The sequence below is a fragment of the Pyrus communis genome, chromosome 1 (assembly GCF_963583255.1).
Source record: "Pyrus communis chromosome 1, drPyrComm1.1, whole genome shotgun sequence".
Lineage (NCBI taxonomy): Eukaryota > Viridiplantae > Streptophyta > Magnoliopsida > Rosales > Rosaceae > Pyrus > Pyrus communis.
This window is the reverse complement of record NC_084803.1, coordinates 11,381,885-11,404,667: the sequence shown is the minus strand read 5'-3', so window position 1 is coordinate 11,404,667 and position 22,783 is coordinate 11,381,885. Positions and strand designations below refer to the sequence as shown.

Here is a 22,783-nt window from a genome sequence, read left to right as displayed (position 1 = left end):
ATAGGTCATTTATTTCCAAACATGGAAGGCTATTAGAACTTTGGATTTTATTTGGATGTTTAATATGTGGTGGGTTTTTGTCTAGACAATAAAAATTACAAAGATCTATATCTAAACAACTCTTAACTTTTTCACATGATAATACATGATTTTTTTAATAAATGATATGAAATTTACACTAAATTCATTTAAACTACGCAGAAATAGATTCGAACATAAACTCAAATATATGGGGAATGCTTTTAGCTGAGCTACAAGCCAAGCCAATTACCATGACAGTATAATTGACTTTGGATTTTACTATCATATAACATCATCTCTAAGACTCCAACAAAGGAAATCCCATTAACCTAGTTTGTACACTAAATGGAATTGTACCGTCCATATGTTGCCACATGAAGGCATTGGAGGCCACTGATTTTACATGGACTAAATATCAGACGACCAACTCATCCATCTGAGATTCTGAACGGTGAGATGGACCGTGGATGACAGTTTTCAAAACTCAACACCAACCAATCAATTTTGGTTAAGATTTCATATGCCAAAACCAAAACTAACACAACCACTACAACCTTAGCAGCTCAGCCACAAAATGAGCAGCACACAACTTTCAGACCAAATCTTCCGGCCATTAATCCCCGCCGCGTGTGTCAGTTTCCGGCAGCTGAGCACCACTAAGCCCAAACTACTGCCCTGCCCACGCCCTAAATCTTTGAAACACAAACACTTAACGCAAAAATCCAAGTGGGCTGTTAGGCTAAGCTTAGTGGACCAAAGCCCGCCAAAATCAACGTTTGACGTGGAACAGCTAGTAGGGTTTTTGTATGAGGATCTGGTTCATCTTTTTGATGATCGGGGAATTGATAGGACGGCGTACGATGAGCGTGTCAAGTTCAGGGACCCAATCACCAAGCATGACACAATAGCTGGGTACTTGTTGAACATAGCCTTCTTGAAGATTGTGTTCACGCCTAGGTTCCAGTTGCACTGGGTCAAACAGGTAACGAGTTTTGCTTACTCTGTTGTTCAGTTATTGGGATCTTGGAATTGTTTATATATTCATTTCATTTTAGTTTAAGTATCTAATGGAGCATTTCAGCGACTTTATAATAATAAAATGAGAAGATGTGAGTTAGGTCAGTTGGTCATGACAGAATGTTTGCTCATTTATACTCAAGTTCGAATTCTATTCCCGTAATCAGAGTATAAGAATATCACTTCATGCAAAAAAAACTAATGAAATGGGGTGTAGCCGTGTAACTAGCATTTTACATTTTATCTTTTTTTTTTTGTCTACTTTGTTGGGGGAAATATTTGAGCCAGGTCAAGTAACTATCTGAGTTAGAGAAACAATGCCTTCATTTTAAAATGGTACATTTGAAATTTGCAATTAAGCATTCATGTTGGTCACCTTTGAAGAATGCTACAATTTCATATGGACTGTGCCTGTTTTTGCTGACAAAGCTGCTATAGACAGGACCATATGAAATCACTACAAGGTGGACTATGGTTATGAAGTTCATCCCTCTGCCTTGGAAACCAGAGTTGATCTTCACAGGAACCTCTGTCATGGGCATCAACCCCGAGACTGGGAAGTTCTGCAGCCATGTGGTAGGAACTCTCCTGTCTAATGTTGTTATTTGTATTGATTTGGTAATATCGATTATATATTTGATAGCACATCGGTACGTTGTACTACTGAGATATTATCTATCAATGCTATCCACGTCTTATCAAAAGCATTTCAACAGTTGGTTCTGTAATACAGAACAAATGTCATGTCCATCTTTAATAACTTTAGTAATTCACCATCCTTTGATGTGTAGGACTTCTGGGATTCTATAAAGAATAATGACTACTTTTCTTTAGAAGGTTTGTTGGATGTATTCAAGCAGGTATTGCAGTCTCATTATTCACTTGCAAAAACTTTAAACCTTACATTTGTAGAGATTCTTACCCTTTTTGCATGTAAAACTCTCTGCAGCTGAGGATTTACAAAACTCCAGACTTGCAAACACCCAAATATGAAATACTAAAAAGAAGTGCAAACTATGAGGTGTGTTTGCCTTTCCTGGAACAAGCCATGTTGGATTCGTTAAAACTTAAACCCACGCTTGGTGCCTAGGATTGAATTACCATGAATGTCTTGATTCCACAGGTAAGAAAGTATGCACCTTATGTGGTGGTAGAAGGACCAGTAGACAAGCTGTCCGGGTCAGCTGGTTTCGGTGATGTTACCGGGTAAGTGGTATCCCTAGCCTATCATTTTTTTTTTTTTTTAGTAACTTTTTTTTTTTGTTCTTCTTCACTTAGGAATGTTTGGATAATGGAATCTGTTTAGGTACATCTTTGGAAAGAACTCGAAAATGGAGAAGATACCGATGACTACTCCCGTCTTCACCGAGGCATCTGATGCTGAACTTTCCAAAGTATCCATCAAATTATGTCTTCCACTGGACAAGGACATAAGCAGGTGAGATTCATTTCTAGGTTTTTCATTGTAAAATCACGATACATTCATACACGATGAAGTTTTACTTTCATTCCATGTGAGTAGCTAGTAACAAGAAAAATCTCTGCACAGCTTACCAGATCCCAATCAAGAAACAATTAGCTTGAAAAAAGTGGAAGGAGGCATTGCTGCCGTTGTCAAGTTCAGTGGAAAGCCTACCGAAGAGATTGTTCGGGAGAAGGAAAAAGCGTTGCGTGCTAGTCTGATCAGAGATGGTCTCAAACCAAAGGAGGGTTGTTCGCTTGCCCGTTACAATGATCCAGGCCGAACTTGGAGCTTTATGTTGGTATGTCGCAGTAACCTCAAAGCTCAATAATTATTAGAAATCACTAGTTATCTTGCTATTATTTGCTTTATTTGGTTACAACTTAAGGGTTGTTCTTTTAGTTTTGAAACCTGATTGTTATTATGCTTTTATTTTGCACTCTGACTTTTGATCTTTGAATTTGTGCTGGGGTTGATTTGCATCGAAGAGGAATGAAGTACTGATAGGGCTGGAAGAGTTCACATTGGATTAGCATATCCAACATGTTCTTCGACTAACTCTCCCTGTCAATGAATCTTCTCAACATGCACGGTAAGAGTTCATTTTTTGGCTAACAAGGTACTAGAGGAGTTTTCTTTAGAAAACTATGATCTGATACCATGTAGAATGATGAGATTATATTCATATCTTAATGTACATATTTACACAAGTCAGTGACTTGAGAGATACAAGTATGGTTACTTGATTTATAGGACTAGGACAGGTATCCTAACCATAGAATCCTTAGCACCCTACCCGCCATGGGTAGCCAGGGTGGGTAGCAAATAACGAAGAAAAAAAATCCATGGAATCCTCAACGGATTCTCCCTATGTAACATCTTCCCATTGATGGCTTCTATCGAATCGATATATTCATATTGCTCAAAGTTGTCCTCTGAATTGTGAGCTATTCTGTTTCATTTGCAGCTTCAAATATGAAATCATCTAGCAAATTTCAAAACAATCTATGTTGCCTGAACCATAAGAAAAAGACTTTCATGCAACGAGAATGCAACGCTGACAATATTGTCAAATCAATTATACATTGTCACATAAAAAAATTAAAACGCATAACAATGCGTGATTGATTAGAGATATCGTCGCAATGATATTCTTGTTGCAAGTCAGTCTCGAACAATAAGCCCTATAAGGCAGATGTGTGACCTTTGGACTCTTGACAATTGGAAAGGGCACAAGCAGCCCTACCTGTGCTTAATGCCTAAGGCCATGTGCATCTGCGAGTTTGCCAAAATGCCAACCCAGGCCAACAAAGTTGGTCACATTACCTTTCCAACTGCTGACAAGGGATGCTTCATATGTAGTAGTCATAAATTCAAAGTAGTTTCGAAAGCATTTTTAAACCAACAAATTCAGAACTTTCTGATTGCATTTACAATTGTACTCTGTGATATAATCATGTGTACGTATGTTATGGAATAAAGGTCAGTATTGAAGATAATTCATTAATGCCCACATCGGTGGCTCATGGATGAGAGAACAACTTACATGTTAGGAGTATATCTGAGTTCTGTTTTAATGAAATAAAAATATGTGAATCAATATTTGCACATATTTATTGACACAAATCGTCACTGTAACAGTGTACATTTATCATGTAAGTTTTTCTACATGAATAAAAATAGAAGAATAGCTTGGCACGTGGGTCCCATTACAACTTACTCCCACTCCAGTAATGCCATGTGGAGCCATATGGCATGAGAGAGAGAGAGAGAGAGAGAGAGAGCCAAAGACAGAGAGTTGCATCCATGTGACCAACTCAGCGACCTTTATACTAATTAACCTGAAAAGAATCGTGAACAAAACGTATTATACATTGTAGTAAAAATAGTCGAATGGAATTTAATATCATGCATGCTTTGTACACGACGCCTCACGACTGCCGGTGCAATGTGCAATATCTCAATTTTAATATATTTTTCATACATTTCTTAATACTCGATTATGAATGTTACTTATTAATATCATAATTGAATAATATTCTTCTTTACTTATAAAGATAAAATTTCAAGTTCAACTTGCATGAATAATCATAATATATAATGTTTGTGTTGACTTTTTACATGACTTAGTCCAGAATATGGTTGTGTAAAAGAAAACACTCGATTGTGATATTTAATTATGTAAAGAGGCTTTATGATCTAACTGGAATAGTTTCAGAACGTTTTTACTCGATCACTATGGTTTCTTACGAATGGGAAGGAAAGAAAGAGGGAATATGGACAAAGCCGATAAAGTGATCCCAAAATTTTGGCACCACTTTTCTTATCAACTTTTCTTGTACGAGTAATTATTGGATTTTCAATACTGTACCATCACGTGTTGTTACAAATTTAACTATTAAATTAACAATATTTTCAAATGTTGTAAACCTTCATCAAGCCGAAACTCTGCCCAAATCAAGTGAAACTAAAGATCTCAAAGAGTTCATTAAATGTTAATATATTTTTTTACTTAAGATAATATATGAACACACGGATTATAATATAAGTTAACTCTTCACCACATGACAGTGACACTTGAGATTGATAAGAATATATTGGACGCCATTTCACATTCGTAGTTAAAAACAACCACAAATTAGAAAAATTCGAAATGAAAATTCAAAAAGGACTCTTCCAACACACAACACGACAAATTACGGAAATTTCTTTGGGTTGAGAAAAATCAATAAAATGATCCAATGGATTGAAATAAAAGTGAAAACTTGATAAGAAGATGATGAAGATGTTCGAAGTCAAATGTTCAAAAGCCAGCTAGATTGCTTGTTGCGCCGCTTTGTAAACGCCGAACGCGTACTCTTCCCCACTTTCATATATTCTTCTCCTCCTCAGCACCTCCTTATTTATTTTAACCTTAAAATTAATTAATAATACACAACTCACCTCCCTCCCTGTCTCTCCACACGCCCTCCCTAATTATAGTCTAATCCCCAATTAACATTTTTCAAATTAGTTTCTTCTTTATTACCGTTTGGACCTCGCAGGCTCGCACGTTCTCCTCTCTCTCTCTCTCTCTCTCTCTCTCTCTCTCTCTCCACATCTATTTGGCTTCTGTGGTGGCATTCTGAGATCTGGTGGTGGGATCTGACGATCGAAGGTGAGTTTTTTCATCTGGGTTTTTGCTTCATTGAGGATGGTTTTTGCTTTTTGCTGTGAAATTTGATTCGAATTTTTGAAAAGTTTAATGCTTGATGTAAATCTGCATCTGGGTTTTGTGTGGTTATCGTTGATCTTTGAAAAAAATACAGTGCTTGATGTAAATCTGCATATGGGGTTCGTGGGATTATCCTTAATCTTCGATTAGTTCTAGTAATTTCTTTTTCTTTAGAACATTTTCTATAGTAAATTCTGATCTGGGAGTACTTTGTTATAGGTAAATTTAATCCGCAAATGATAAGAAAAACAGAAAGTTTAGAACTTTCCGGAATCAACGTCTGAAAGTGAAGAGCTTTTTTTTTTATCAGTCCTTGGATGTAAAAGCCGTTAAGTTTTTGCTTTCACTTTTTTTTTAAAAAAAAAAAAAAAAAAAAAAGACAAGGTGATATCACTGATATGTAGGTGCATTTGTGTAAATCAAACATTTCTTTATCGTGGCTAATAAAAGTGATAGAAATTGTGTATTTTTAAGGCTTTTCGGGCCCAATTTCTATTGAAAATCTGTTCGAATTGAGGTGTGTTGATATATATTGTTATACCTTTGTTCTTGTGCTTTTAGAATTGACTGTTGTTATGATCTTGAGGCGCATTTAATCTGATCCATTTTGTTGTATATTATCTATCAGGGAAAAATGGCAGACCCAAAACCAGACACACCTTTGATCCCACCATCTTCGTCGTCGTCATCATCATCCTCGTCGCGAAACCTCCCCGACTTCAAAAAATCTATTAAGCTAAAATATGTGAAGCTTGGATACCATATCCTCATCACCCATGGAATGTACCTCTTTCTTTCCCCTCTTGTTGTCGTTATTGCTGCCCAGATTTCGACATTTTCTCTCAAGGATCTCTATGATCTTTGGGAGCATCTCCAGTACAACCTGATTTCAGTGATTATCTGCTCTACTCTCCTTGTTTTCCTGTCCACTGTCTACTTTGTAACCCGACCTCGCCCGGTGTACCTTGTTAACTTTTCCTGCTACAAACCAGAAGAATCTCGAAAGTGCACGAAAAAGATTTTCATGGAACAGTCCCAGATGACTGGTACATTTACAGAGGACAATCTTCAGTTCCAGCGAAGGATCCTTGAGAGATCCGGCCTTGGTGATTCGACTTACCTTCCAGAGGCTGTACTCAACATTCCTCCAAATCCGTCAATGAAAGAAGCTAGAAAAGAAGCCGAGGCTGTGATGTTTGGTGCCATTGATGAGCTTTTGGCTAAGACAGCTGTAAAACCTAAGGACATTGGAATCTTGATTGTGAACTGCAGCTTGTTCAATCCAACCCCATCTCTTTCTGCCATGGTTATCAACCATTACCAGCTTCGAGGGAACATAGTCAGCTACAATCTTGGTGGGATGGGATGCAGTGCAGGTCTGATCTCGATTGATCTTGCTAAAAATCTTCTTCAGGTGCATCCCAACTCTTATGCACTGGTTATCAGCATGGAGAACATCACCTTGAACTGGTACTTTGGAAATGACCGCTCAAAGCTTGTCTCAAATTGCTTATTCCGTATGGGAGGGGCTGCTGTATTGCTTTCAAACAAAAGCTCGGACAAAAGAAGGTCCAAGTACCGATTGGTTCATACAGTTCGTACCCACAAGGGTGCTGATGATAAGTGCTTTAGCTGCGTTACCCAAGAAGAAGACAATAATGGGAAGATTGGTGTTACTTTATCAAAGGATCTGATGGCAGTAGCAGGTGATGCTCTAAAGACCAACATCACCACATTGGGGCCTCTTGTGCTGCCAATGTCCGAACAGCTGCTTTTCTTTGCTACGTTGGTTGGGAGGAAACTGTTCAAGATGAAGATCAAACCATACATCCCAGATTTCAGACTGGCTTTTGAGCATTTCTGTATTCATGCTGGAGGAAGAGCTGTCTTGGACGAATTGGAGAAGAACCTTCATCTATCAGATTGGCATATGGAGCCATCGAGGATGACACTTTATCGATTTGGAAACACCTCAAGCAGCTCTCTTTGGTATGAACTAGCTTACACAGAAGCCAAGGGAAGGATGAAGAAAGGAGATAGGACATGGCAGATAGCTTTCGGGTCGGGATTCAAGTGCAACAGTGCTGTGTGGAAGGCTCTTAGGAGCATAAACCCCGCAAAGGAAAAGAACCCGTGGATGGAAGAAATTGATCGCTTCCCAGTCGATGTTCCAAGGGTGTCAACCTTCTAATTTGAAGTGATATTTCTCATTCTTATGCCGCCGGATTTAGGCGGCTTTTGCTAGCTTCGTTTCTGATTGGAGGTCATAGAATTGGTTTTCTTTGCTTTGTCATGTTTGGAGGTTTACTTTTAGGGCAGTTGTTTGGTTTAGGGTGGGAGGGCAGCCAAATTTCACTTATTTACAAAGGGGGATTGTCTGAGGAATTATATTTATTGGTATTTTTAGGTCATTAAATTCGAGCATTTCGAAATAGGATTCGGGGTTGTGGAAGGATTAACATGTTGTAAATCATTTTTTGGATAATTGGGAGATCGAATTGAAAGTTTGAACTTAATAGACTTTAGCACTTTGTTCCCACTTTATTTTGATTTGTTTTGATTTCTTTGGTGCGAGGTTTGACACTATAACGATTCACCAACCATGCATGGGTTTTAGCACAAGTGCCCCCCAAAAGCGCTTGCGAGTAAAAGCGCTTTACAAAAAGTCCGAAACTGGCACTTAAGTTTTCGTTTTTCACCTCATAGCATATGAAATGGGCAAAAATGAACACCATCTGCTACCAAATTCATCCAAATCACAGATTGGTACATCTCTTTATAAATAACAACAGGTCGTCTAAACATGTCTCCGGTACAATCATGACAATGTCAGATGATGACCGATTTCTTGAAGTAAGACTACGATTTAATAAAAAATGTCGGATGATGACATACAGAATCGAAAAGATTATATGTCATTAAAGTCACGAAGAGGCTCTGTTCCTTGTAGAAGCACTCTTCTGGAGCTGTAGTCCGTTTGTAGTAGCTACTCCTTGGTCGACTTGTTGATAAGTGACTTGTGAATGTGAGGGATCACACCTCCACCAGCAATGGTTCCTTTGATCAGGGTGTCGAGTTCCTCGTCACCACGAATAGCAAGCTGCAAATGCCTCGGGGTGATGCGTTTCACCTTGAGATCGTTGCTCGCATTGCCTGCCAACTCTAACACTGCGGCAGTTGCTCCCACTCTCCCATTAGCTGTGGTCCTTAACTTCAGGAGACGGTGGATCCGACCCACAGGGAACTAGAAAAACATAACATGACAGTACATGGCAGTATATCCAGCAACATACTTTCCCGTCTAGTGATGAAAATTCAATAAATGACTTGAAAGTTGCGGTTTAGAACCAAAATCACAAGAGTAAATTTTTGGACCATCATCGGCAACAAACGTTATTCTAGACAGAAGGTAATGAGGGGATAAAACAACAGAAACAAAGGTAGAGAATACAGAACCAGGTTTACAGTCCAAATAAACTACTAGAAGAAAAACATAGGTTCCAGCATCATATGCCGTAAAATCAAGCAACAATGCACTAAGAACCAGGTAATAAACTCGAGAACGGGACTACATCCCTGCGAACCACCAAAAGAAAGAGCGTCTAAACCTTCCAGAGAATAACTAAGCCATGAAGGGCAGACTGTATTCTAGATTCTGACACTCCCATCCATGTTACCAAAACATTTTCATCCATGCCCTCAATAAAACACGGTTTGCTCAACTCCAATAGCCTTCGGCGCACAAATATTCATTGGCTCACCTCCATGCTCTCGTGGTCCTCGTGCGCAATTTCAAATGATTCCTTCTACTACCCATCTCAAAATCAAAATCTTACATTGATTTTAAATACACTGCACCTAGCATTTACGGTTCTAATTCTACTTAATCCAACCAATCAGTTCTTATTGTAAAAAACCAAATCCGTTTCAATCTCATTCAATCCAAATGGCATCCCAAAGGAAACTGAATCACAAAATGGCGAAGCGCATGCAGAACCTACGTAATTCCACAAAAAACACTAAACAAAACCAAATCTACGTAATTCCACAAAAGACCACTGAACAAAACTAAACTGAACCGAGAACACACTGTTTTTTCTGAAAAAATAAAATCTATCTTGACCTCTAACCGTTGCTCAAACAACTGAACCGATTCATGAAACCCCAACTGCTATAGTGATAACATTTACCGCCAAAACAAGCAAAAGCCCAAGTCAAGTTTCCATTTTTTTACCTCTTTTTCACAAATTTACTCAAAACTCCTCCTGAACAAGCAAAAAACCCAGGTAATCTCAAAACCCCAAACACCAAAATCAAGAAAGCGAAAGGGGTAAGGGAGTAAACTAACAACCTGAAGGCCGGCGCGGGAGGAACGAGAGATGGGTTTCTTCTTGTCCTTGTCTTTGCCGCCGCTGTTGGTGGCGGTCTTGCCCATAATCAGCCCCTTCGCGCCCCTCCCCGACATCTTTTCCCGCGAAATACAAGTAACGGATAACGGATTTTCGGCGCGTTTCGCAAATGGTTTGAAATAAATAAAACTCTATCTCTAAGAGCACTCCCTCTTGTTTCTCGTCTCTCCCGATACCAACACGCAAACACAATCGCGATTCGCAAATGGTTCTTTGGAAACAGCCCGACTTATTCAATCCTACCTTGACCAAATTAACCCTCTTACTTTTCTCTATTTACCATGATACCTGTCCTTTTTTCGATTCGAGACAATTTATTTAGGATAATGCTAGGAAAATTAAGACTATATCTTACACCCTAGAGTAGAGGGGGAGGCCCATTTCCTAGCCTAGTTTTAAGCAGAGCAGCACCATCCTAGTCCAGAGCAGTACCTCTCTCTATGGGCTCGAGGCAAGACAAGCAGCCCGCTTCGCTTCAATTTTGAGATATTATAATTCTTTTAATTAATCTAGGAGTATTCAGTTAGTATTTAAAGTATATTCAATTAGGATTTATGGTAGTGTATTAAAATCCTTATAAATTTGGTGTATTCTTAGAATTTTAAAGAAATTTATAACACTATAAAGTGTACTTAATTAGGAATTGATTTTAAAGAATTTAAAAAAGTTGAGGAATTCAAAAGAATTTGAGAGATTTCATAGTATATTTTAAGTATTTGCAAATTTTACTTCTCCCCTTGAGATTTCAAGAGTTTGAGTCAAAATTTTATATGGAATCTCTGTGATTCAATTAAACTCCATCAATCTATGAATTTATAAATCCATTAAAATCCCTCAAAATCCAAATTGAACACACCCGTTAAATTGGTAGACTAAACTTTGTAAACTAAATGACATAGAATTATTAAGACAATCATTTACTTTGCAAATTAGCCTACCTAGCATTACCCATTTACTTATGTCTTGAATTTTTTTTCTGGCAGGTGGATTTTTCTCCCGGATTTTATTTCCCGTCACTAAATAGACAAAATCCAGCCAATTTAGTGACAAAATTTAAATTTCAGATCTTAAAATTGAGTTCTAAGGGACAGCGCAAAAAATAACCTTTCGAATTTCTCCGAGGAAGATCTTGAAAATGAAGGTAACAATTAAATAAGGCACTGGCCAAATACAAAATTCCAGGTTTCTTAGATTTTATCAGTTCCGGAAGCGTTCCGATCAATGTCTTGCAAATCGGCTATAACAGAAATGGGGGCGATATCGGGTCTTAATTTATAGGTAATCTGAATAGCAGTAACGATTCATTTGTCCGGTCGACATTTCGGTAACGAAAAACAGTGAGCTAAAACTTGTACAAAAATTATCGTTTTAGTCTGTCTATGTAATGAAGTAATCAAAGTAGGATGGATAGATCTTCAACTATGACAAGCATGGGCTACAAATACTCTTGGACCAGTTTACTCATTCCCTGCCGCCTCTTCCTTCTCTTTCGCTTTCCCCTCGTCCGTGATCTGGAAGCCCTCAATCTTGCGAGAAACCTCTTCTGCGGGTACCTTCACGTTTCCAACTGGCCCATTTGCTACCAGCGCTTCGGTTTCTTCTGGAGTCAAAGGGGTCTGCCATATTCTAATGGTTCCATCTTCAGATCCCGAGGCATACGACTCCCCTCCGGGCGAGAAACGCAGACAGTGAACAGGACCGTGGTGACCCTTGTTGCATGCTGCATCAAGATAAGGTGGATTAATTGAAGGGTTTATAATAAGAAACCAACAGCACCGGACACAAGTACAAACTCAACCTCCAATGGCTCAAAAGAGCAAGATAACCTAACAAGTAGTCTATTGGAATTATATTGAAGGTATGGAACTGAATCCTGACTATACGAGGGACTTTAAGAGATGTTTAGTTCATATTGCCAGCTAAGCATTGGCACCGAAGGATTTTTGTTTTCGAGCACATACCGATCTCTTCACCAGTATGGAAATCAAACACATGAACCCACATATCTTCTCCCCCAGCAATGAATTTGTTCCCAAACTTTGGCTCTAGCGAAGCTGATTCTACTGTGCACGGCATATTGTAGCTCTTCACCAACCCAAAGCTGGAAAACGGCTAAATTATCATAAGTCATCCAAAGCAGAAACCCTGGAAAATATAGAACAATCAAACTGATAACTTACTAGTTGGCATCCCAAAACTTCACAGTCGACCCATCAGCAGTAGTAATATAACGACCATCTTGACTAACTTCAGAACTGGTCACAGATGATTTGGTCTCCAGTGTTTGGACTATTTTACCAGTTCTTACATCCCATAATCTGTAAATTTACCAGTCACTACCAAGTTTAGTAAAGAATTAAGGTAAGAAATATAGTGTGCAATACAGGAAATTTAAAAGAAGCAGCTTTAACATCAGATGGTTTTACAAACATGCATACCTGACACCTCCCATATCAGTACAAGAACTTAGTATGGTCTGGTCACTGTGGAGCCACGCAGCAGTTCTGACTGAACCTGGGGATTTATCCACTTCTCTTGGAGGGGCATCCGGACGATTCAAATCATATATACGGATAACTTTCTCAACTCCCCCGGTTAGCAAAAGGTGTGTATCCTGTTACCATTTCAATAAGAATCAAATGAGATTACAAAAGCACATAAGTAGGGGACAGACCATAGCTTAATGTATCAGCACCAATAAACAATTTCCGTAAACTTAATGATCCAGTATGATATCCCAGAGACTATTGAAATGCAAACCAAAACTAACAAGATTGGAGGTCAAGTACAATCATAAAACTTAAAATGCCAATACCCCAAAAAGTTACAACTAAAGCTTGGTGGGTAAAACATCCAAAAGTCTAGATTAAATTAGATATCCCCTATTACCCCAGGGAGAACACCACCTGAGCGAGAAAACATTTTCCAAATCAGAGTTAAGCAGGTCGTTACTGCAAGTGGATACAACATCTATCACAGTGTAAGTATCATTGAATATAGTGAAACATATGCATTACATTCCACATCACATTTAGATTCTAGCATGAAACTTCCACAGCATATAAGATCCTAGAAACAAAAATTAACACCTTTTGTATGTTAATCCCATTTAAGCTTAACTATACTTTAGATGATGATGATGACAAAAGACCCACCTCTGAAAAAGCACAGGCTCGAACAATATGCTTGTGTTCAAATGAGTGTAGCACATCTCCTGATAATGCATCCCAAACTTTCCTGCATATGAATTTGATGCACAAAATAAATCAACCTTTGATTAAATTAACTACAACTTAATTGACTAAACAAGCAATGGCAGGAGAATGGATGCTTTGGTGAGAGAAACACAATGTAAAAACATAATTATGGAAACAGATATGTCAGATATGGGATATGTTCTCCAGAACCAAGATTGTGAAGTACGATGATAAGGTAAGGAAAATAGCAAGCGCAAAAGACACTTAAAACCTGGGAAACAGACTTTACTTAAGCAATGATGTGAAGAATACATGAGTGAAGAATGAAAGAAATATAAAGAACTAAAAGAAACTGTTTGGGACACTACAGAAATTCTTGACACTTGATTATCGAATCAGGTATATTCAAAATTTTAAAGTAAAAGCATACAGATTTCCAAGCAAAGTTCTCAGGCAATAACCCATAACCACTTAACTCTAACCAAAAACAGGACACTAAACTCATTAATAGAATCAAGAGAAGCAACGCAAATCATCCATGTACAAATTGAAACTACAGATATATAAAGATTGAAGGCATACGCAGAGAAATCTGCAGAAGCAGTTGCAGCACGTAGGGCATTAGTATCCAAGCAACAACTCCACACAGCACCTTTGTGCCCTTCAAACGTTCCAATCCAATCTCCAGTCTCTCCGTTTCTCAGCATGGGACTCGAATCTGAACACAAGTGAAACTTCACAAATAATTTCCCACCAAAACAACTTCAAAAGAATACAACAATATCTAAGAGCACTTGGGGAACATTAACATGTCACATTCTCAATCAGGAAACATCTGTTTCAGCAGTGTCATATATCCTAATAACACGATTCACCAGATTACCACAACCATTACAATTCGTAATTTGCAGCTAAACAGTTATAGAAAAAAAAAAAAACCAACGCTAGTTCAACAATCATCTACAAAGCAATCAACTTACACATTCAAACAGATAAACACAGCAAATTATACAGTAATGAAACAATAAATCAAAACCCACATCGAAAATCAATCGTTATCGATACATACCCTTACTGGCACTGATGAGGAAGAACCCATCAGGAGTAACCGGACTGTAAAACAGATCCACCACCGGACGCGAATGGCCGTGGCAAACCAGCGGAACCGCCACCTTCTTCTTATTATCCATCACTCAAAAGCTAAATATAAAAAATAAAATAAAATATCCCAAAAACAAATATTTTTTAATTTTTCTTGATCTGTGTCCCAAAACTTCAAAATCCAAAAGAACCCTAACCCTAAAAGTATTCAATTTCTGTATACAGATTGAAACCGGAATCAAAGATGTTAATTTGGGGGCAAATTGTACAGAAAGATGGAGCGAGAAATTGGCGGTATTTTGAAAGTACAGGTGGGAAATAGAAAGGAAGAATCCACACCTCCTAACCCTCGAAACAACAATGGCTCTGACTGAATCAAAAACTAAAATTGGGGGAAATTACACGATAACCTAAATTTCGAAGAAAATAATAATAATTTAATCTAAAAGAAAACTGGTAATGTTAGACGAAGAACAGAGCAGTGTGAGTGAGACTAACGAAGGGCTAGGCGCAAGAGCAAGTGTTGGCATCGGGTCTGGGTTTTATAGGCCGAGCTTTTTGGGCTTTATTTTGGGTCCGTATTCCGGATTCTGGATCTCGGTGGTGTGTTTCTGGATTCAGCTTTCTGACCCGGATGTGGACAACCCGGCCAATGAATATTCGAGTGACAAATTGACAATGCAATAAAGATGTTTTATTATAACGTCATAAGATTGTACAAATTTCAAACGTGAATTTCAGGAACCAAAGCTGCATCGTAAAAGATACGCTGCTTGAAAATAGTATCACGGTCATAAAAAAATAAAAAAACACTACCATCTTCGATCCCAAAATTAGAATACAAAGTATTCCATAATATTAACCCTTCAACTGAAGGATAGCAGATTGTTGATGTGGGCATCGATAAAAAAACATTTCTAAAGAAAACCACATGAAACAAAGCATGTTCACAAAAGTTATCCGCTTGCTTGTTTGGAGCACGTTCACGAAGCATATTCGCCTGCGTATTTGGAAGAGACCACAGTTTCTCCGGCAACCGGCGGCTTTGACAATATTTGATGACTAAAACCATATCCCAACCCAACTTATGTCTGCAATACCATATATTTCATAAGACATATATTATTTTATTGGCATAGGACTGGAAGAGAATATTAGAAAGTAGAATTCCAACGTGAATAGTGATTTTTTGTTGAATCGAGTAATTTTTGTTTTCGGTGTCCGTTTCAAGCCGATAGGCATAAAAAGTTGCGATTGAAGTTGGATTTCGGCATCTTAATGATGTTAAGCAGGTAAAAACCGTTTTTAAGTTCCAAAGTTATCTTCGGAATTTTGGTACTTCCACGTTTTATTTTCATTTCGCATTTAAACAAATTTTATGGTTGTTCTTCAATCATCTTATCCTACTATTCAATTAAAATTCAAGAAATTATCTCAAGTTTTTTATGTTCCAAAATTCTTTGTAAAGATGAGCGTTTCATATTATTTAAGAGAGTGTCATGCATCACTATGCCCTCCCAACAAGTGTTTGTTCATTTCTTCAGCCTTCCACATTTTCGCAGTTATAGCATGTGTGCATCAAAGATAAGATAATAATGAATCTATGGCTTGAACGATCATTGTGATCAATTCTTTTATGTCATGTGTTTTTATAATTAATTAATAATAAACGTGTAAGATAAATTGAAGAACACATTTAGGATACCTAACGGAAGAGTGAAATTATTTCTCCTCCTTTTTTTCCTCTCATTCCCTCCTCTTCTATTTGAATGATCACGGTTAAATCACATCAACATCTTATATTAATTTTTTCTAGAAAGAAAAAAGACAAAATAAAGAATGTAAGAGGAAATGATGAAAGGAGATGAAAGAGAATCCTAATCACGTAATGGGTAGAGACGCGTGGTGAGTTGGCCACTCTATCTATCCCATAGCCGTCCTTTTGAGTATTTATGAATTATTCCTATTTATAAATCTTTCTTTATAAATTAAATCAGCAAGTTGACTTTGAAATAATGTACTATAAATTCTTCTTCTTCAACCCATTTACTCCTCCAAATCCCAGACTTTTTTTTTTTGTCAAATACGAATTCCAGACTTTGGTTTCTCCAAAAAATGTCCAGAACTCACAATCCATGTCAATGACTTCCTGTCCTCCTCTTCCTTCTACAGTTTTTCCACACATCAAACGGCGATGTTGGCACTGCTGCCCAGTACCCTCCTCCATATCTACGTAAGTACACACGCGCGCACACACACACACATATATATGTATGTAAACGACTCTGTGAACCTTGGTACATAATACATGTGTTTACTATTATATATGTTTAGCGACGGCATGTTTTGGAAGCGATTCGTTGCAGTTTCCGGCGAGTAATCTATTGGCTGCGGCCGGAGACGAAATATGGTACAATGGGGCGTCGTGTGGGAGAAAGTACTTGGTGAGATGCATAAGTGCAGAACAAACGGGGACGTGTGTTCCGGACAAGACGATTCAAGTGAGGATTGTGGACTATGCCGGAGATATTAAAACAGTGCCATCAGTTTCCGGCACCACCATGGTCTTGTCCCAAACAGCCTTTGGATCTGTTGCTAATTCAACGGCTAAATCCATTAACATTGAGTTTCAGCAGTAAGTCCATCCATTTCTCATCACCTCAATTCCTTTTTATATATTGTTTTCTTTTGATAGCTAGAAAACCTTAATTATTCCTCTTAATTTGCTAACTGGGACACTATTTAAGTTTTATGCTTTGCTTAATTGTATATAGCTCCATGTATGTGTAAATCAGACAAGTTAGCTAAGACGGTATATCAACCTCCACTTGAATTTGATTCCCCTCCTAGCCTAATTATGTCTCCCTATAAGAAAAATAAAGAATAAATTGGCTAAAATGATTCTTTTCCACATTCCAATTTCTAAAAGATCAAAATTTTCAATATATCGTTGATATTTAATAGTTATGTCATCAATCTTTAATCTCTATGCAGCCAGTTTTAATTTTAATCGGTTCGTCCATTAGAATTTAATTTATGATTATTTTAACCAATTTCTTTCTAATATATATTTAACTCCATATATAGCTAGACAAAAGCTCTATATATTTTCTCTCCATATAGAGGGTAGGATTTGTCTTTCTATTTTTTAATGTTCTTGCTTTTGTTTTTCTATGCAGGGTATGATATGGAAGATGCAGAAATGGCGAAGAAGGAGTTTGAATTTCCAATCATATTCTTCAGCATGAGTGGAAGGTGCAGCAGATATGGCGGAGACAATTCATGTATTTTTGTATTCTAGTTATATGTATTTTGATAAGGGGAGAATCTATAACCTGTTGGTTTTGTAATTTCGATTGGTCATCCGTAAATTGTAGGATTATGCATACGGGAATTTGATTATTTTTCTAAACAATGTGTACAAAAAAAAAACAATGTCATTTTCATTTTTATTCTTCGTTATATATATGTTAAGTATATGTAGTTGTTTAATACTTTTCATAACCAGGAACGCTACTCCTGTTTTCTCTTCTTTGTAAGCTACCATATCTTGTCAACTAGTCTATGTTTGCGGTGTGAATTAACTTTTAGCATAATAATGATATTTTTCTAGTACATTAATATTTTTACACTAAAGTGAGAGGAGTTCGGCTAACGAATATGACATTTTCAATAGGTTGGGTACTTGTTTGAAATGTTTAAAAAGATTGAGACAAATTTGCAATGACACTAAAAGGTTGGGAGATTTTAGGTACTTAATCCTAATTTTTTTTGGTCAAAATTATTCTTATATGTAAATATATAAGTAGAGTTAAGTTAACTAGAGTAATGTGCATCTTATATATATGTCTGTAGTTAGATGAATTATTCATTATACATAAAATGGTCAACCAAATTCAGCTTTATGTATGTGTTTTACTCACCACAAGAGTTTCGCCATGACATAGGGGGAAAATAGTAATGCTAGGGAGACTAAATTTGTAGACAAAATTTACAAACTAAATGATGTGTCACCAATAGAATGAGCATGTTTATCAACACTTAATTAAAAATCTAATCATCAACCTTCGTATTTTTAATTTACAAAATTTTACCTACAAATTCAGTCTCCCTTGCATTAGTTGGGATAAAAAATTTCTCACATCTTTTCTCAAGAGAGTAAAATTGCCTCACGTCTTTTCTCAAGTGTGGCTAACTGCACTTTTTAAAATCCTAACATGTCGTTCATGTCAACATTATTGATATTTTATTAGGAAAACTAATGAAACTAGTCTGAAATTTTTTAGTTTTAATGATAAGGACAAAATGAAGGGTAAAGTGAATAGAACTATAATTGATTTTTTAATGTAAAAATGTGATTTTTCATTAAAGTAAACAGTACCAAAAATTTTTCGTTAAAATTCTCTATTTTATTATATCGATACTTTGTTCGTGTCATCGTATATGTATATACATATGATATTATGCAGCAGAGCGTCAGCGAACAACATTTGAATCCCAGTACTTGAAAACCAACCACATGAAAATATCCAGAAGGTGTCTGAGTCAGGCTTCACAGAATTCGAAATGTAACAGAGGACTGGACGTGTGTGTGCGGATCCTTGACTTGTATGGAATTTAGGTAAGTGGAAACTTCGAAACAGTCAGATAAGCCAGATATGGTAGTGGTTAATATTGACTTAAAAGCATTCAAGTCTACGACCAGATCATAATTTAACCCACGTAATCAACATGTTCACACTTTATGAAAAAAAAATGAAAAAAATTTGTAGCGAAAGATGAATTACAATAGAAATTTTTTTATTAATTTCAATTTTCCTCAACATGGGAGTACTTGAAGAGAGATGTTTTCTTTATGTATAATGATCATCTTTTAATCTCTTCAAATGAAAAATTATTGTAATTCAAGAAGTTATCAGTTCCGAGCCTTATGCTTGTGCATGCTATGCTATAGCTCAAGCGGGTATTGATGTCCATGAATGAAAAATCACACGTTCTGTCAGTGGCGCGCTATGCTTCCAAGAAAGCTTGGGGGCCGTTAGATCTTGACTACCCAGTAGTCAATGAGTTCTCAAATGTTCGATAAATTTTTCAAAAGATCGGGTACACACACATAAGCATAACAGGTAGTGTTTCCAACTAATTACTTACAGACACTTGTAAAATAACAATTACAACAGAGATATCTCTTTCAAAAATTAATTGTTTTGATAAAAATAATAAAAAACAGTCATTAATCGATTCCAATTCTCCAGATCGACCAACCACCCTTTCTCCTCCTTCCCCTACCATTTCCACCATTGCTCCCGTGAAATCATCCATCTCATCTTTACAATTTTAATCATGTTTAATCATTTTGTAGAACAATTAAATATTACCAAAATCAAAATAAAATAAGAAAAAACAATGATTGATCTACAAGCCCTTAAACATGATTAACTGATCGGGATTCAGCTGACCTCCCAAGCCCTTAAATCGGAGGTCGGCGACATCAGATCTGAGGGTGCAGCCGACTACTCTCGGGTTACATGTCAACATAAGAATGGGAGAGAAAAGACGGAAGAGGGGAAAGAAAAGGAGAAGAGAGAAAGGATAGGGTGTCGTCGACAGAATCACAGGGCGGCGATAGAGGTGGGTAGTGGCTAGTGTTGTGGCCCTACTACAAAAGAGACTTATTGTGTATGTGGGTGGTGTCGCTTTTATACAACATAGTGATGGATAAGACATTTCGACACCCACTTAATATGGTATCAGAGTTACTGTCGGTTATAATCGACATAAACTGTTAATGTCGCTTATAATCGACATTGATTTTAATATTTTTAATACTGGTGTCATATTAAAAAAAAATTGTGTCGCTTTTAACCGACATAACGTTAGCGTTGGTTAAAAGACAACTGGTGTCGCTTATGACCGACACTAATGATAGTTTTTAAATATTTTCAAAGACAGTGTCGGTTGTAGCCGACATAGGTTTTAATTTTTATTAAGAATTTTGAAACCCTGTGTTGGTTATAACTGACATAATATTAGCGTCGGTTAAAAGAAACATTTTCAAAGCTGGTGTCGGTTGCAGCCGACATAGGTTTTAATTTTTTAAAATATTTTGAAAACAATGTTGGTTGTGGGCGACGATTGGTGGCCTTTATATACCCTCCCCGTGTTTTCTCTTCCTTATATGTGACAATGTGGTTGGAACATTGCTAGATATAGAAAAGTCTAAAGATGGATTGGCTGCACGTGTAGATCTTGAAGTCTTGAACATAAGACGTAGTCAACACCCACAAAGAGAAGGACATAGAACATTTTGACATCCAGCATTGTTCATGTTGAAAAGAGAAAAAAAAAAACTGCCTTTTGCAAAGTGTTATCTACCTTTCAGGTCCCCGATGGATATTCATCAAATTTGACGTGGAAATGGCGAAGAAGGGGCTTGAATTTCCAATCATATTCTTCAGCATGAGTGGAAGTTGCAGCAGACATGGCGGAGACAATTCATGTTATTTTGTATTCTAGTTATATGTATTTTGATGAGGGGAGAATCTATAACCTGTTGGTTTTGTAATTTCGATTGGTCATCCGTAAATTGTAGGATTATGCATATGGGAATTTGATTATTTTTCTAAACAATGTGTACAAAAAAAAAAACAATGTCATTTTCATTTTTATTCTTCGTTATATATATGTTAAGTATATGTAGTTGTCTACTACTTTTCATAACCAGGAACGCTACTCCTGTTTTCTCTTCTTTGTAAGCTACCATATCTTGTCAACTAGTCTATGTTTGCGGTGTGAATTAACTTCTAGCATAATATTGATATTTTTCTAGTACATTAATATTTTTACACTAAAGCGAGAGGAGTTTGGCTAAGCCACATTATGTTGACATTAATTAACGAATATTTATATAGTTCGATTATTTTTGGTTGTTAAATTGGTTGGGTCATTAGTGAATGTTTTATCGATCCTTCTAAGTACCTAAAACCTACCAACATTTTAATGTCATTTCAAGTTGGTCTCAACCATTTTAAATATTCCAAACTAGCACCCAACTTATTAAAAATGCATTCATTAAGCCCCAGTTAATCTTTCAAACATAGTTTATATTCAAAACTCACCAACAAGGTATATCATGGTCAACATTAATATTAGTTGACTCAAAATCTAAATTTCAAACATAAATTATATAATAAGCAACTCAATGATCAAATGGGTATTGAATTGAATCGAAAATGAATCCAAATTGAAATTACAATAGGGGACAATCTCCTCACAAAGAAGAGGGTTAAGAATTCAGATAGGGTTTCAATGAGCTTTTTTCTGCTCAAGTGATTTCCTCATTTGCCGATTCTCAGCTCGTAAAACTTCCAGTTCTTCATTGTGGACTGTGAAAATAGTGGTTGTTGTATCATCAGTCTATACCATTCCAGCAACCTCCATGACCTTATTCTCAAAGTTGGCAGCTTGAGTTGTAGAGTGGAGCTTATGGTTTTGCGTAGTGTTTGGATGTGATGGCCTGATGGTGGTGGTGGTGGTGATCGTTAGTTGGTGGAGGCTATTTCCATGACCTGCTATTGCTTTTGGAGACATACTGAGCTCCAGTTAATTTAATAGATTTTTACTTGGGGCTTAATGAATATGACATTTTCAATAGGTTTGGTACTTGTTTGGAATGTTTAAAAAGATTGGAATGACACTAAAAGGTTAGGAGATTTTAGGTACTTAATCCTAATTTTTTTTGGTCAAAATTATTCTTATATGTAAATATATAAGTAGAGTTAAGTTAACTAGAGTAAAGAGCAGCTTATATACATGTCTGTAGTTAGATGAATTATTCATTATACATAAAATGGTCAACCAAATTCAGCTTTATGTATGAGTTTTACTTGCTGCAAGAGTTTCGCCATGACATAGAGGAAAAAAGGTAATGCACGAGAGACTGAATTTGTAGATAAAATTTACAAACTAAATGATGTGTCACCAATAGAATGAGCACGTTTATCAACACTTAATTAAAAATCTAATCATCAACCTTCGTATTTTTAATTTACAAAATTTTATCTACAAATTCAGTCTCCCTTGCATTAGTTGGGATAAAATTTTCTCACATCGTTTCTCAAGAGAGTAAAATTGTCTCACGTCTTTTCTCAAGTGTGGCTAACCGCACTTTTTAAAATCCTAACATGTTGTTATTGTCAACATTATCGATATTTTATTAGGAAAACTAATGAAAATGGTCTGAAATTTTGAATTTTAACAATAATGACAAAATAAATGGTAAAATGAATAGTATCATGATTGATTTTTTGTGTAAAATATAATTTTTCGTTAAAATAAACAGTATTAAAAATATTTTGTTAAA

The 22,783-nt window shown here is 36.7% G+C and overlaps 3 protein-coding genes and 1 long non-coding RNA gene across 5 annotated transcripts; 3 read left to right on the top strand and 1 right to left on the bottom strand.

Annotated features, from left to right (window-relative positions):
• The first annotated feature begins 490 nt into the window (after positions 1–490).
• On the top strand, positions 491–3,461 carry LOC137748584 (heme-binding-like protein At3g10130, chloroplastic). 2 transcript variants are annotated; one of them, XM_068488754.1, is made up of 8 exons: positions 491–1,003; positions 1,477–1,614; positions 1,830–1,898; positions 1,988–2,059; positions 2,162–2,244; positions 2,345–2,476; positions 2,588–2,801; positions 2,989–3,458. In XM_068488754.1, exons 1-8 carry the CDS (start codon positions 596–598, stop codon positions 3,031–3,033), a joined length of 1,161 nt encoding a protein of 386 aa, XP_068344855.1. In that variant the 5' UTR covers positions 491–595; the 3' UTR covers positions 3,034–3,458. The 2 variants fall into 2 exon arrangements, with proteins under 2 accessions (XP_068344855.1, XP_068344864.1); XM_068488763.1 differs by having other exon boundaries at positions 870–1,003; positions 1,481–1,614; positions 2,989–3,461.
• A 1,881-nt stretch (positions 3,462–5,342) lies between these two features.
• LOC137748101 (3-ketoacyl-CoA synthase 11) lies at positions 5,343–8,230 on the top strand. The gene is made up of 2 exons (XM_068488189.1): positions 5,343–5,657; positions 6,343–8,230. The coding sequence occupies exon 2, from the start codon at positions 6,349–6,351 to the stop codon at positions 7,903–7,905; it is 1,557 nt and encodes a 518-aa protein (XP_068344290.1). The 5' UTR covers positions 5,343–5,657; positions 6,343–6,348; the 3' UTR covers positions 7,906–8,230.
• Positions 8,231–11,363: 3,133 nt separating this feature from the next.
• Positions 11,364–14,943, bottom strand: LOC137735252 (uncharacterized). The gene is made up of 7 exons (XM_068474665.1): positions 14,390–14,943; positions 13,903–14,038; positions 13,279–13,360; positions 12,562–12,737; positions 12,304–12,441; positions 12,085–12,224; positions 11,364–11,843 (listed from the first exon to the last, which is right to left on the bottom strand). The coding sequence occupies exons 1-7, from the start codon at positions 14,508–14,510 to the stop codon at positions 11,581–11,583; spliced, it is 1,056 nt and encodes a 351-aa protein (XP_068330766.1). The 5' UTR covers positions 14,511–14,943; the 3' UTR covers positions 11,364–11,580.
• A 1,552-nt stretch (positions 14,944–16,495) lies between these two features.
• LOC137730218 (uncharacterized) lies at positions 16,496–17,925 on the top strand. The gene is made up of 3 exons (XR_011068101.1): positions 16,496–16,654; positions 16,756–17,056; positions 17,601–17,925. It is a non-coding gene; the product is annotated as an uncharacterized lncRNA (long non-coding RNA).
• The last annotated feature ends 4,858 nt before the right edge of the window (positions 17,926–22,783 follow it).